General features: G+C 37.0%; 2 protein-coding genes across 4 annotated transcripts; one reads left to right on the forward strand and one right to left on the reverse strand.

Annotated features, from left to right (window-relative positions):
• Positions 1-39: 39 nt before the first annotated feature.
• On the reverse strand, positions 40-3,995 carry LOC131298328 (protein SET DOMAIN GROUP 40). Of its 3 annotated transcripts, none has more exons than XM_058323719.1 (6): positions 3,775-3,995; positions 3,477-3,624; positions 2,424-2,519; positions 2,174-2,314; positions 1,605-1,904; positions 40-842 (listed from the first exon to the last, which is right to left on the reverse strand). In XM_058323719.1, the coding sequence occupies exons 1-6, from the start codon at positions 3,915-3,917 to the stop codon at positions 183-185; spliced, it is 1,488 nt and encodes a 495-aa protein (XP_058179702.1). In that variant the 5' UTR covers positions 3,918-3,995; the 3' UTR covers positions 40-182. The 3 variants fall into 3 exon arrangements, with proteins under 3 accessions (XP_058179702.1, XP_058179701.1, XP_058179703.1); XM_058323718.1 differs by having other exon boundaries at positions 2,424-2,555; positions 3,775-3,994; XM_058323720.1 differs by lacking the exon at positions 3,775-3,995 and having other exon boundaries at positions 2,424-2,569; positions 3,477-3,603.
• A 5,801-nt stretch (positions 3,996-9,796) lies between these two features.
• On the forward strand, positions 9,797-14,941 carry LOC131298329 (glutathione S-transferase F12-like). Its single transcript, XM_058323721.1, has 3 exons — positions 9,797-10,205; positions 10,755-10,803; positions 14,245-14,941. Exons 1-3 carry the CDS (start codon positions 10,059-10,061, stop codon positions 14,688-14,690), a joined length of 642 nt encoding a protein of 213 aa, XP_058179704.1. The 5' UTR covers positions 9,797-10,058; the 3' UTR covers positions 14,691-14,941.
• Positions 14,942-16,042: the final 1,101 nt, after the last annotated feature.

The following is a 16,042-nucleotide window of genomic DNA, read 5'->3' on the forward strand; positions in this document are numbered from 1 at the left end:
GTAGTACTTCTTTTGTCCCTTCAGGGACATCCGATACAATTGGAACGAAACAAAGAAATAGGTGCTTTTCCTTTTCTGTTCAAGAGAAGTGGATAGATGGAACATTGCTACTCCTAAGCATCTACATAAAAAAAAAAAAAGGGATCTACTGTAATGAAGAAATTGAAATGTTTCACATCCAATTATGGGTGCTTAGTTCTCATGGCTGAACGATCGTCAGAAACGATTCTGTTGATTACATCAGTACAATGAGTAATGCAGTCAGCTAGAATCCTCTTGTACCTGAGTCTCCACTGAACTGCCAATTTCCATCTCTCCATATATCTCCTTATCACCCTAAATTCACGCAGCTTCACACCACTTTCTTCATTAATCAAACACCTATTTTCTAGGAAAGCACGGGCCTCACCTTCAAATGTCGACAGGACATTCTCAAGCTTCCCCGACCTTCCAAAATCTTCCATTCTGTCAATTTTGCGGATAAGTAATTTGTCGTCCTCAACTGATGTTGCAAAATTCATCAGAACAGCTTTGCAACTTTTTACCATCCATCCCATGACAATTTTCTCGTTCTCAGCTGATAGTTGGGATCCGGAATAAATGAGATGTCCAACAGAGCGCCTCTGGTTCTGAGGGGTTAGCCATAACCGTAGAGCTGAGAGTAGGGCAAAGGATGGTTTACCATTCTGGTGGATGTATAGTGAGTCCCTGGGCCATGAACAAGAGGAATAAACTTCCGGTTCTAAGGGAATAAAAGCCTTGTCATTTGGGTTTTCATCTAGGAGAAACCCATAGTGTTCAAGAAGCTCCAAATTTGTGTACGTCCCATAGCTTAGAAGCACCTGTAATCAACAAGCCACAGTAAGTATAGCAGTCATGTCCAGAACAGTGTCACGAAAGAAAACGCAAACTGTTGTGCAAACGTCACATTCTACAAAAGCAACACAACACTTCAAGGCTATATGGAAAACAACATTCCAGCATATCATCGAGCAAATGGCAACCAACAACTGGCATGTGGTCCACTTTTTCCCTAAAACATTTTGTTTGTAGTATTTGCTTCATCTGGTTTATGTTCTACTTTGTTTTGACTTCACGTAGTGAAGAGTTAGATTTCCAATTTCCTGTGAATTGAGGTTATTGTATATTTTCATCAGAGAATGAGGAGAAGCCTCTATGCTTGAAAGTGGTAAATACGGTTGTTCGTTATGCATCTGCACTGTGTGGGTGGATCCATGATCCATCCACCTCCTTTTACGGAAGTATCACCAATTGACAATAAGCTGAACGAAGGGGCAATCGGTAAGAGCGCTATGGACATTATGTCCGAAAATTGTATTTTAAAAGGGCATCTAATCTTAACGAAGCGGAACGGAAAATGAATACATATAGCAGACCCAATTAACTTGGACACATGGCTTTGGTTTGGCTCCGTTTGGTTTGCATATACAAACACATCTGTATCCTATAGCAAAAGCAATACTACAAGACCACAAATCAGCGCTAATGAAGTGGATTATTAAAGGACCAAGAAAGCTTCCCCTAGCACCTAAGTGACGTAAAAATGCAATGAGCTAAATGAAAACAAGAACGATTACAGATACCTGCCCTCCTTTTTGGTAGTTTTTTCTAGCGTAGAAGCAATATGCTGAGACATCTTTCTCGTAGCCCCCATCCGTTAACCTTAGCAAATTTACATCAAGCTGCTCAACATCATATTGTTTTGTGGTTTCTCCATTCCATAAAGAAGAAGAGGCATTTCTCCAACTACTTCGGCCATCAGTGACAAAGGAATCTTCAGAATCCAAGGCATCCTCCCCAGGTGCTGCGTAATTGAACAAGTCCCCCACGGGGCATAAACAGCCGGCATCATCCCATGGTATGTGCAATGTACGGGAGGATATCTTCATTCATATGCCCAAAGTATCACATTATTACAACTGGGAAGCGAATGCAGAGGACTAAGATTCACAATATGGCAAGACTTCAAGCTAGTAACATAACCAAATTGATCAATAAGAGTTTTGGCTTTGGCCTAATGGATAATTTGAGCATCAGCTCAGTCAATGGCTAGATAAGTTTTTCTGACGTGACTGATCGATTCAGGAATTAGGATCAACACACTTATGGGGTACATTTTTATGCTGTGAAGTTGAACATCAAATCCACTTACAGTTGCAGAAGCCCAAACCCAAGCCCTAAAAGTAAGGGTACGACTCTTCAAGTTAAGTTCTTTCATGAGGGAAATAGCTTCTATCCAGCTGAATTCAGCCTTCGATGTAGCCTTTTCTGCAGCCCAAATGGCAACATCGACCTAAAATCATATCAAATACTTCAGGATCTTTTTTGTTCCTTCATTTTTACTAAAACAAAATCTGAATTTGTGACAAAAGTACAAAAAAATCGAAAGTTGGAAAACAAACTTGTAAAGCTTCTGTCTCAAAATGACCCCAACATGCTAGGGTGTCATAACTGCGGGGCAACTCCATCAGGTAAGGGTACCACCAAGAACTCTTTCTCTTGTTCATTTCATACAACAAACAAACAGTAAATATCTGCATTTCAGAAACTGTTTAGAAAGTGTTCAAAGATCAGACTGACTCAACCACATGACCAATTGTAAATCAATTAAAATTCCATTGAATTGCCGAGAAAAAATTGAAATGGCCTGATACAATCCCATAAATGGGAAGTTTCATTCTTCTAGCAGATAGATCTTGGTCTTGCTGAGTATTTTGGTTTCCCTTTACTCCTATAATTATCTGCCTAGACTCAGATTTATGGTGCCCTTTTGCCTAAACTTCACAAGAAGTCCCAAAATGCAATGTGGCAGCAATGCATCCCTTCTTGATATTTTCTGGTCTGTATACAGTAACCCCTCTTTCCATGGGTCTCGCAATAACAATAGGTTTGAATTGAGATAAGGTCAAAATACAATTCCTTACATATCTAACCACCTTCAAAGTAGCGAATTCTTTTCTTCTTTTATAGGCACTTCCGACTGTGAGAAAGGAAGAGAAAAGAAAGGGTCGTCGTTTCTCACCAATTCCCACCAAAAGTGATGAGATTTTATGAGAAACAAAACGACCCAATAAAGATTCATCTTTCTTGTTTATTTTTCATTTTTTCTAACAATTTCTCGTCTCTTCTAGCGATCCAAAACGACTCATCTCTTCAAAGCGAAAGACCTCTCCTTTATTTACTTTCCTCACCAACCAAAGGAGTTGTCAGCTTCTATATACTTCTTTAACTATGCTAATAATAATAATTCAATTCTTCAAATTGTAAATCCTAGTACTTTTTGATATATCACGTTCAGCTTACACACACCTCGACTAATCTTGGGACCAATCTCAATGTCTACAAGCAGGGGCCTGTACATCCTAGTACTTAAACAATAAACACTACATATATGCAACTCACGACAGGCTACTCAAATTTCCTCACCAATTAAGTAAAGATTAGCCAATACAAACCTGAGTGGAGGAGAGAGAAGGGTATTTATTAACAGCAACGGAAAGTTTCTCGTCTCTCATCAGACTCTCCCTCATCATTAGGGCAGATTTTGGAACCCTAAGAATTAACTCCCCCTTTCTAAGATCACGGGCAGCTACTAAGCCTCTCCTGCATCATACATAAAAAATTTCCATTTTTCTTTCCGGGTATATAAGTTGATTTAATCAAGAATATATCTTGATTTCCATATCTAATTACAAACGTACATACATATATTTCCACATAAATATGCGTTTAATAGATTTGGGAAATCATTACCCGCCGGCATCAGGGAAAAATGAGACGCAGAGAGATTGACCGAGACAGGATGAGGATTCGGGTGGCTGGTTAGAATCAGAAATTCCAAGCTCAGATGCCCATTTCAGGAAGCTTTCCAGGTTTTCTCGTTCTTCTTCTTCCATCTCTCTCTCTCTCTCTCTCTCTCTCTCTCTGTTTTTTTTTTGCTCTCATGAATTTGCACTGCAGTGGCTAGACGAAAGACTAGCCTTCGGAATGATAAATAAATACTTATTTTTTTTTAAAAAGATAATTTTAAGTTTAAAAATTATATGTTTACATAAATAATTTTTCTATTAATATGGATCTTATTTGATAGATCTCATTGAGATCTTTAATATGGTGCAAAAAAAATTAAAAAATTATTTTTCATTTACATTATTTTTGAGTTTGAAAATACAGTATGAAATAAATACTTACGGAGTATTTTTTAAGAAGGTGTTCTGGAACGGGGCCTTAGTTTCAAAACCAGTTTTGACAGTTTTCCCAAAAAGCCACTTGGTTTTTTTTGAACATTTTTTGTTTTTTTTTTTCTCTTTATTCAATTTTTTGTTGGTGTTGGTTAGTTTTGTGTCAATTTTTTTGTGAATTAATGATTCGCCTCATAACAAAAACTGGAAAAATTCGAAAAGATGGACTTTTTAAGTTCTTTTATGATATTTTCATAATTCCCAAAAAAAAGAGAGGGTAAAAGTCATAATTTTAACTTTTCAAATTTTTCTTGTTGAGATAAATCAATAATCTACAAAAAGTTGACGCAAAATTAACAAATGCCAAAAAAATTTGAATGAGGACAAAACAAAAAAGCAAAGTTGGATTTTTTTGGAAAACTATTCCTAAGACCAACTGAGGCTAGTTCAAATGGTCAAGACTCTTACACCTCACTATAAAGTTAGGAGTTCGAATCTTCCCACTTGCATGTGTGAGTGTTCTTTTCTTAGAGAGCTTTTCTTTCTTTTTTTTGTTTCTACCCTATAATGCGCTTATTTGTTGTATGGGAAGTTGTTGGGCTTGGTTGTCTCTTAGATTCTCACAATTGATACAGTGTCTTGAATTTGTACTTTGTATTTTCATAAATGATGTAAAAGGATCTTATCGATTGAAAAAAAAAAATAGAAGGGAAATAAAGCTCCGTTCCGAAAACCTTCTTAAAAAATAAGTACTTATTTTGCCACTTCTCATTCAAAAATAAGAAGGGTTATTCCACAAAACCCAAATAAAAAGTTTCTTTCACATTTTCAAATTCAAAAATAATGTAAATGAAAAAAAAAATTCAATTTTTTTGCACCGTATTAAAGATCTCAATGAGATCTATCAAATAAGATCTATAGTAGTAGGAAAATTATTTGCATAAACACATAATTTTTGAGCTTGAAGTTGCCTTATACAAAAAACAAGACTATTGCTATGATAATGGGCGTCGGAAGAGGGAAATCGTACCAGCGGCCGCGCCGGGCCGTCTCCGGCCACCGGACGGCCGATCCGAGCGGTCCAAAAATTCTAAAAAAAAAAAACAAGGGGTGAGCACGGGAATCAACGGCATCCGAGGTGTGTAGGGTACTTGATCCGAGCATCCCTTTTTCATGTATATATGATCAAGCATACTACACAGAAAAGGGATGCTCGGATCAAGCACCCTACACACCTCGGATGTCGTTGATTCTCACGTAGGCTCCCTCGGTTTTTTTTTTTTTGAATTTTTGGACGGCTCGGATCGGCCGTCCGGTGGCCGGAGAAGGCTCGGCGCGGCCGTCAGTACGATTTCCCTCCTCGGCGCCCATTGGTACCTATGTAAATTCTCAAAAAATAAGTACTACCTTCTTATTTTTTTGGAACAACTTTTATTATTGGACAAAAAATAAGTTCTTATTTATTTTCTGGAACGGGCTCTAAGCCTCTCTGCTCCATCTAGCGCGAAGGGAAACTCGGCTGAAGTCTTTTTTTGGGGGGTCCTGGACTTTTTGACCCATTTTGTTGACAGATTGCCTCGAAAAGAGGAGAGGAGAGGAGCTGGACTGGGCTATTGACCGGCCCAATAAAATCCTAGGTTTCTACAATTAACTTTGGGAAAATTACGGCAAAGACATGGTTTTGATAATTAATATTCGTTAAGGACATTTTCAGAATTAACAAATATTCTCAGCATATTCTTGATGGATATTAATTATCAAAACACGTCCTGAACCATCATTTTCCCATTAACTTTCTCTACCTTCTAGTTTGAGTTTGTATTGAAAGCGGCCCAATAATACTTGCATGATTTTGGATCAAACTTACACATTATTGCACACCTCAAGAGTAACATACTCTACCATACGAACTATACTATACCATACGAACTGATACAAGTATTGGTGCACCTAAAATATATTCGCATTTGTTCGTAATTTTTTTTAAATGAGCGGATGTCCAGACCAGCTTGCATGTATCTCGATTAATTTCAAGGTCCTAAAGTCAACGACCGTACAAACCCTCTAGGGGTCCACTTATTTGCTTTCTCATGCTCACTTGACGAAACCCCTTTGGTGCATTTAATATACATTTATTTTTGTTAGTTCCCAATACGCCACTAAGAGCATCTCCAATTCTTACTCTTTTTTCACCCAAATTTGGGTAAAGATTTTGGTGAGAAGTTTGATTTGGGTAAGGCATCTCCAATACTAAATCCATATTTTTACCCAAATGAATGACACATATGTAATTGAGTGGCACGCTTGTAATTAATGAGAGTGAAAAGAGGGTTTTAAAGAAATGGATATAGGTTTAAGTTTCCCAAAATTTGGGTGATAAAATGGATAGTACTCGAAAAAGAGTTGGCAAATGGGTATGACATTGAAGATAAATTTTTAAGTTTTTCACTCAAATTTTGAATATGAATAATAAAATGGAAAAGAATTGAAGATACGCATTGCACTTTATATCCTGGGTCTCTAGCAACTAATGTAACGCCCCAAGCAGACCACTAGCCCAGTACCTTGATTTTGATCCACAGGCCACACCACATGGCCCAAAAGCTTAAGCACAAGGTACTAGTAGTAGCCCACAAGGTTTGTTATATACCCAAGATCATCCATGTAGACTTCCGATGTGGGACGGGGTGTTACAATCTCTCCAACTTTATAGCCTCGCGCCCTTGCGAGGGGTTGAGCACTATAATCACCATTATAAATCAAACCAACAACCAAATCAAACCAAACTCCAAGGGCCCACACGGTCGTGTACATGGATTGCTTTGATACCACCTGTAACGTCCCAAGCAAACCACTGGCCCAGTACCCTGATTTTGATCCACAGGCCACACCACATGGCCCAAAAGCTTAAGTACAAGGTACTAGTAGTAGCCCACAAAGTTTGTTATATGCCCAAAATCATCCATGTAGACTTCCGATGTGGGACGGGGTGTTACAATCTCCCCAACTTTATAGCCTCGCGCCCTCGCGAGGGGTTGAGCACTATAATCACCATTATAAACCAAACCAACAACCAAATCAAACCAAACTCCAAGGGCCCACACGGTCGTGTACATGGATGGCTCTGATACCACCTGTAACGGTCCAAGCAGACCACTGGCCCAGTACCCCGATTTTGATCCACAAGCCACACCACATGGCCCAAAAGCTTAAGCACAAGGTACTAGTAGTAGCCCACAAGATTTGTTATATGCCCAAGATCATCCATGTAAACTTCCGATGTGGGACGGGGTGTTACAATCTCCCCAACTTTATAGCCTCGTGCCCTCGCGAGGGGTTGAGCACCATAATCACCATTATAAATCAAACCAAACTCCAAGGGCCCACACGGTCGTGTACATGGATGGCTCTGATACTACTTGTAACGCCCCGAGCAGACCACTGACCCAGTACCTTGATTTTGATCCACAAGTCACACCACATGGCCCAAAAGCTTAAGCACAAAGTACTAGTAGTAGCCCACAAGATTTGTTATATGCCCAAGATCATCCATGTAAACTTTCGATGTGAGACGGGGTGTTACAATTTCTCCAACTTTATAGCCTCGTGCGGGATGTTACAACTAATGCCATCAAGAACGTATACTTTGACAAATGACAGGTGGAAAGCCAAGCCTAATAGTTCCCTGATAGGGTTTGATGGTTGACGGTGTGAGGTAAGGGATGGGGACACATGGTTGGAGGATGTACCTACACTAGATAACGAACGAAATGGTGATGATGTGGGTGTCACGTGTTCACTTATAATTACTTGGAAGCTTTGAAAAGTACATATTTAATGCTTTCCACAACCACGGATGTGAAAGTGCCATCAACCTACTTTTCGCTAGCTATAGAAGAGGCGATTCACATTTCGCCTTTTTACCTCAAACGCCTCTTCGCCCTAAGTTTTCTGTAACAGTAAAATAACTACTCCCTCCGTCCAAATTTACTTGTCTCAGTTCTATTCTAACTGGATTAAAAAATTAGTTATATCTTTAAATTGGTAATGAATTTTATATCCAATATGGATCTTGTTTGATAGATCTCGATTTGTTCTATAATACAATGTTTTCGAAATCATCTAAAACATTATAAATTACAAGATATAATCAATTGAAAAGTGGCACGAACTCCAAAAAGTGACAACTAAATTGGGACGGAGGGAGTATCATTTTTACAAAGAAAATTTACGTATATCCAAGGGAAATTGATAATGCTAAAATCCTTTTTGTTTCTGTTAATTTTTTTTTTATTTCTATCAAAACTCAAGGTTTGTTTTTCATTGCATGACTTAATTGTCATCCAACACGCCTTATGATATGGGGTTTCAAGGGGCATTTTCGTAAAGGAGATGGTGTAATGGAGGACAATTAAGTCATGCAATGAAAGACACACCTTGAGTTTTGGTAGGAACAAGATGTGAAAGTGCCATCAACCTACTTTTTGCTAGCTGTAGAAGAGACGATTCACATTTCGCCTTTTTCCTTCAAACGCCTCTTCACCCTAAGTTTTTAGTAACAGTATAACTCTATCTTTTTTACAAAGAAAATTAATGTATATTCAAAGGGAATTGATAATGCCAAAACCCTTTTTGTTTCTGTCAAAACTCTTTTTGTTTCTACCAAAACTCAAGGTGTGTTTTTCATTGCATAACTTAATTATCATCCAACACACCTTATGATATGGGATTTCAAGGGGCATTTTCATAAATCAGGTGGTATAGTGGAGGGCAATTAAGTTAAGCAATGAAAAGCACACCTTGAGTTTTGGTAGAAACAAAAGGGATTTTGGCATTATTAGCTCCCTATCCAAATAGTTACTAGAATATAAATAAGCAATTAATATTAGTTCTAACAGTACTATAACTATAATTAGGTTGTTCTCCGATTCAAATAATCTTATACTTTGATCTGAAAACAATTTCTTCTAACTAGTAGTATTTCATAAAACAATAACCAAATGTAAACCAACCCCGTTCCACTAATAACTAAAATAAGTAGTACAGAGTATTTATTTTAGAATTAAAAGTGATGTATTGAAAGAGAATGATCTGTCTCGTAAAATGAAAAATAAGTATTTAAAAAATAAGAATCTTAGTATAACGGAGCCTGAATACATGGGTGTTGTAGTTACAAATAAAAATAAAAATTAGAAATTACAGAACCATTTACATAATGTATTGTGCATATATAGAAGAAAAGAATACATAATACTACTATTATATTTATAAAGAAAGTTTATACTTTTTCTTGAAAAAAAATATATCGTGAGATATACTCTTCATCCCATAAAATTATGGTGGCGGGCGGCGACTTAATTCTCTCATTTTCACCCACCACCAGCTTTTGGTTTCGATTAACCATAAACAAACTAATCACGTGGCAACCCCCAAAAGCTACCATGTAGTACCCCCCAAACAAAAAAAACCCAAACAAAAAACCAAATTAACCAACGATTCAAAGCAGAGGAGAAACGAAAAACAGAAAAACCTTTCTTCGAGGGGACTTCTCACATGGCAACCCCCACTGAATTAATTTGTCCGGACTACAGAGGGAGAGAGAGAGAGAGAGAGAGAGAGAGAGAGAGAGAGAGAGAGAGAGAGAGAGAGAGAGAGAGAGAGAGTATTCCGACTCTCTCTCACTCTCCAAAAACCAACCTCTGCTTAGTTGTGTATATATATACATGCATACATTCCTATTGGAAATCATTCACACATGCCCATGCATTTCATCAGACTCTTTTAATTAATATTTTCTAGCTAGCTTAATACAGAAAGTGAGGTTTTTTTTTTTTTGAAGGGGGGAGAGAATTGAAGATGGTTGTTAAAGTGTATGGTCCAATTAGGGCAGCATGCCCACAGAGGGTGATTGTTTGTCTTTTGGAAATGGGGGTGGATTTTGAGGTTGTTCCCGTGGACCTTGAATCTGGAGAGCATAAAAAACCCGAGTTCCTTCTTCGTCAGGTGAGAGTTACTTCGGTAATCAAATCCCATTTTCAACGCAGCAACCAAATCTACAAGAAAACATTCCATAATCCTCCACCGCTTAACATGACAACAAATCTCTCTCTCTCTCTCTCTCTCTCTCTCTCTCTCTCTCTCTCTCTCTCTCTCTCTCTCTCTCATTACGTGATACCTCCAATTAGAATGATTATTTAATTCCAGGCAAAAAAATAATGTTATTATTCTTTAAAGAAATTACAAAGATAAAAAGGAGATCGAAGAAGCAAAGAGCAACCTCGTTGGGACTATCGATATGGTTTTCTTGATTAGGAAATAATTAACCAATTAGTACTACTATATATTGTTTCCAAAAATGACAAGTGGTGCATGCACGGTAGCTAGAAAAGCTCTCATTCTCGCAATCTCCTTACAAATCAAGCAGAGTTCATGAGAAAGGCGATCGAGTTCTTGACATGGAGTATTAACTGTTTTGCCCTAGCAGAGCCAGCAGAATAAATTCTTGCTTCCCGTTGAGTTTAATTTTTTTGCAAACTATTTCCTCTTGTGCAGCCCTTTGGACAAGTTCCTGCCATAGAAGATGGCGATTTCAGGCTTTTTGGTAAGACCACCTTCCCTTCCTTCTCTATCTCTCATTTCCTTCAATTCCTTGTTGCTGCCTGAATTTGTATTATTTTCTCTCTTTGGTCACACGTGATAAATTCTCCCTTTTAATGGGTCATGCATCAACCCCCTGACCCGACATTACGACCGGTGCGGTGCAGGTGCACCCAACAATTAATCCTTCTAGTTAAGGTTGTTTGAAACTTATTTCGCTATTTTTTATTTTTTCATGACTTTTTATTTAGTTTTTCGTCATAATTTTTGGGGTTTCAGAAAAGTGTAAATATGTGGATAGATATTGAAAAAATAAAAATAAGACAATATTTTAGACAAATAAGACAAATATTTGATGCTTTTTTCGTCTTTAGTGAACTTTTTTTTTTGTTTTCTGTCATAATTTTATACTTATTAGATTTCTCTTGTCAAGATGGATGAATAATCCAAAAACTATCACTCGAAAATCTAACAAAAATTTAGAAAAAAACAAACAAAACACACAAAATGAAGAAAATAATTAAGTTTAAACTTTTAACCCACTTGTTGGCTAGTAGACTCAAGCCTGCCTAGTACTGTACTATTATCTCTGTTCCAAATTGCTAGTTTTTTTTTGGCAGTCGTGTCACTCTAAAAATTATCTATATCTCAAAATTTATAATGTTTTATATAATTTTAAAAACATCATATTATAAAATTAATTGAAATCTATCAAACAAGATTCATATTGAATATAAAAGTACTCTCTGTCCCTATTCTTTTGTCCTTCGTCCTATTCTAACCGGATAAAAAACTAATCATAACTTGTAATTAGTACTGTAATACTGTTTATATGCAATATTTTGTTTTATAGATCTCAAATGAGATTTTTTAAACAATGTTTTTCAAAATCACTTAAAAGATTATAGATTGCAAGATATAATCAATTGAAAAGTGACACGAACAGGGACTAAAGAATTTGGATAGAGGGAGTATTACAAATTAAAAGATATACTCCATCCGTCCCTTTTTAAGTGTCCTGCTTCGTAACTCCAACTTATTAAAAAGACATCATCATTACACTTTTTACATCAACTTTTTTCTCTATTTTCCCTACTTACCCATCATCATTACACTTTTACTCATTAACTTTTCAAAATGAAATATACTTTTAGGGGCAAAATAGACAATGTACCAACTTTTACCCCCCTAACTTTACAAAATGGACACTTATTAAGGAACAGCCCAAAATGAAATACTGGATACAAAAAAAGGGACGGAGGGAGTAGATAATTTGTTGAAAGGTTCCAAATGGTAAAAAAAGAACAAACAATTTGGAACGGACGAAGGAAGATTTTTTTTTTTGAATAAATTAACTTAAAATTAAAAAAGATTAACCGAAGGAAAATTTTAGTAGCAAGTTTTGAGTGTTATTAGAGGTTGTACACGTACAGTATATATACTCCATTTAGGGAATCATTTATAGGGTCCACCAACCAAGCACAGCACACCCGAACTCTACCGACAGATGCGATACGACACGAATGAATGAACGATAGGGAAAGTTGCTTTAATTGATCTATAATGGAGTATATATTTGTTGAGAGAGAGAGAGAGAGAGAGAGAGAGAGATTTTGATATCTTTGTTTTTCCACCCATGTAAAATTGCCTTGAAAATACGGAAGTGGAGACTATACTGTGCATCATCTGGACCATTCGTCTCAGTAATTATTTGTTCAGATTAAAATAAAATTTTTTCGGGAAAGAGTTTAAAACTTTTCCTCATAAAAGTTTTTAAAAATCTGTACTATTCATAACACTTTTGGACAACTGAGATTGCACAGCATCGTGTTGTGCACTAGGTGCGCAACACGCCCCCCATCTTGAAAGTACTCTCTCCGTCAAACTCTTTCCCGGAATTTTTTTATAAAATTTTAATCCTTTATAGCATTTTTAGACGGTTGAGATCGCTAGTATCATGTTGTACGCTAGTGCGCAACACGCCCTCCTTCCCGAAAGCACTATCTCCATCCCGAATGTTTCGTTCCAGTTAGTACTTCAATTTTAGCCCTTAAAAAGATTGTCCATGTTGAAAGATTATTTGGTGGTGTCGAGTCATTGTCACGTGGTGTTTCAACATTCTTATCTATCGTGGGTCCAATACAAAGTGTACGAGTATGCTCTTGGGAAGAACACTCATTAATTACGCCATCATGACCGATACTGTTTAGTAGTACTCCTTATATCACAGGTTGTACTTGTACCCTGTTCCAATACTGTTTAGTACTTTCTCCGTCCCAAATTAGATGACAATTTTTGAAATTTGTGCCATTTTTTATTGCTTATATCTTTCAATCTATAATGTTTTTCACGAATTTGAAAACTTTGTATAATAGAACTAATCGAGAACTATCAAACAAGATCCATATTGCATATTTTTTGAGATTCATATTGAAAGATATAAGGAATTGAAATTGACACAGATTTCAAAAATTGTCATCCAATTTGGGACGGAGGGAGCATTACAATACAATATAAAATGTTTGGAATCACTGTAACTATGTACAGTAGAATGGTCCTCCATCCGTTATCATTCTTTTGTTTCTCGTCCTATTTCAATTAGATAAAAAATTAAATATAACTTTTAATTGGTAATACTATTTATATGTAATATAGATTTTATTTGATAAATCTCGATGAGCTCTTTTAAATGATATTTTCAAAATCACTTAAAAAATTATAAGTTGTAAGATATAATCAATTAAAAAGTGACACGGATTCCTAAAAGGGACTAAAGTATTGGGACGGAGGGAGTACAATTTGCTACCATTTACGGCTTATTTGCGCGGATAGTTTCCAAAATATTTTCGAAATATCAATTTGGTTCCCAATATATAAATTGTGTATATTGCATCCTCAACGTTTACAAAGTGCATTTAAAGGGTTCCCGAGACTAACTCCGTCTATATTCACATTCAAGTGCAGCAGTATTTATGAAATTTCGTCAGTAAACTTCGGCTAATTTCTACTGATGGTCCCCAAAGTATTAGTAAGATGTCAATTTGATCCCCCAACATACAAATCGCGTCTCACTTTTTGATGACAAAAAAAATCACCCAGAGTACTGAACAGAATGGGTTGCGGCAAGAACACTTTGTGGGAAAATAATCTTGTTCCTACCCATGCACAACCTTAACAACTGCCGCACATCCACCTCGACCGCCATACCTCATCTTTCCTGTCACCTCCCAACCGGTAAATGCGGACAGAGTTAGTTCCAGTGACCATTTAAATGTGCATTTGTTAACATTCAGAATGCAATAGACGCAATTTGTATATTGGGGATAAAATTGACATTTCAAAAATATTTTGGGACCATCCGTACAAAAAAAAAACCCTACCTTCGACATCATTACTTGTATGTGATAATGCACAATTTGATCACTATTTTTACCCTCTACTCCAGAGTCGAGGGCAATCATAAGGTACTACGCAGCAAAGAAAGCGGACTACGGGCCAAACCTACTCGGAACCACTCTGGAGGAGAGAGCCCTTGTCGACCAGTGGCTCGAGGTGGAAGCCCACAACTTCAACGACTTGGTCTACAACTTGGTCCTCCAGCTGGTGATCCTCCCTCGAATGGGCGAGCGAAGCGACATGGCGCTGGTCCACAACTGCGAGAACAAGCTGGAGAAAGTGCTCGATATCTACGAGCAGAGGCTGTCGAAGAGCAACTACCTCGCCGGAGATTCCTTCACGCTGGCGGACCTCAGCCACCTCCCGGCCCTCAGGTACCTAATGGACGAGGCCGGGCTGGGGCATATGGTGAGGAACAGGAAGAATGTGAATTCATGGTGGATGGTAATTTCTAGCAGGCCTGCTTGGAAGAAAGTCATGAAGCTTATGGATTAGGGGCCCTTTAATACTATTGAATTATTGGAAGGCCTAGCTGGCTGGCTGGCTCTTCTTTAATTTATTATTTCTATGTAAAATAATGGGTGAACTTAATAAGTTATTTTCATGATCTTTTCGATGTAAAATAATGGGTAAACTTGGTTACTATTGTGTGGGATAAAAAATGAAGATCTCCACTTAGTATTTGTTATTGTAAGTTTTTAAAAGAACTATATAAACAAACGTCTCCAATAATTTTTTTCTATTTATCTCTCTTTATTCATTAAACTTTAAAGCTTCTGTCAAAATCCAAACTGAATGAGCTCGGGGGATTGAGCCAGACATTTTACTAACACGTTAACCATGAACTGAGAGACTAACCATGAACTAGGAGAAAAAAGATGAAGAAGAAGAAGCAGCAGCAGCTAAGGCCGCCATTCTGTTCTGCCAAGAGCTTTTCCACCATTGCAGATATCTCCCATTGGCATGCATTGATAATTCTCGCGCTTTAATCAATTGATCGATCACCACACTGCAATCAAATTCAAACACCTGCCTCTGAAATACCCATATCAACAACCATACCGCACGCTAGGGATGGATCTAGGATTTATCACACTGAATTTTTTTTTGCTTAAAAGTGATTATTTTTTGGGTAAAAGTATTTTTTTATTTTACTTTTTCAATCCGTTTCGTCGAGACGAATATGTAATTCACAAAAATTTGACGCAAAACTAACAAACGCAGAAAAAATAAAAAATAAAAATAAAACGTGCACTTATTATTATAGTAAAAAAAAGTGTTGGTGGAACAATATAGCCTACCTACATTTGCTTAGTATATAGTACAAATGTTGTTGGCAAAATTACCCGAAAAAGAGATCTGACTGGTTAGAAAAGTTACCATAAAGACATGGGCAAGTATATTCCACGATACATTTTTAGTTGTGAAAAGACAAAAAAAAAAGTCCCATAAAGCTAACAAAAATGGTGCCACAACACCCATTTACACACATTGCACACATCTAGGTGTGGGAGCCCACAATATTGTGTATGTAACTAAGTAGATGTAGTATAGCACATTTGTGAAGCTAAAGGTGCATTTTTGGTTCTCAAATTGGAAAGTGTTGTGAATCTAAACCGTTCATTTTTATATCAAGGAGATTTTTATGTTTTCATGTCAGGGACTCTATCAAGCCCCTGAGGCCCCGTTCCACTTAACTTTTTCTAAAAGTTCACATATTTGTTTTTATTTAATTTTTTTTTTGCATTTGTTCGTTTTGCGCCAATCGAAAAAGTAAATTTTTTCTACTTTTACCCAAATATTTTTATCAATGACCACTTTTAAACTTAAAAAGTCGACTTTTTTTT

This window comes from Rhododendron vialii, chromosome 8a (genome assembly GCF_030253575.1).
Source record: "Rhododendron vialii isolate Sample 1 chromosome 8a, ASM3025357v1".
Lineage (NCBI taxonomy): Eukaryota > Viridiplantae > Streptophyta > Magnoliopsida > Ericales > Ericaceae > Rhododendron > Rhododendron vialii.

Coding starts and splice junctions, on each gene's coding strand:
- LOC131298328 (XM_058323718.1), bottom strand. CDS start 3,917: ATGGAAGAAGAAGAACGAGAAAACCTGGAAAGCTTCCTGAAATGGGCA. Junction 2,556..3,476: donor CTTCTCTCTCCTCCACTCAG/GTTTGTATTGGC, acceptor TCTGAAATGCAG/ATATTTACTGTTTGTTTGTT. Junction 2,315..2,423: donor TTGAGACAGAAGCTTTACAA/GTTTGTTTTCCA, acceptor ATATGATTTTAG/GTCGATGTTGCCATTTGGGC.
- LOC131298329 (XM_058323721.1), top strand. CDS start 10,059: ATGGTTGTTAAAGTGTATGGTCCAATTAGGGCAGCATGCCCACAGAGG. Junction 10,206..10,754: donor CCGAGTTCCTTCTTCGTCAG/GTGAGAGTTACT, acceptor CCTCTTGTGCAG/CCCTTTGGACAAGTTCCTGC. Junction 10,804..14,244: donor TGGCGATTTCAGGCTTTTTG/GTAAGACCACCT, acceptor CCTCTACTCCAG/AGTCGAGGGCAATCATAAGG.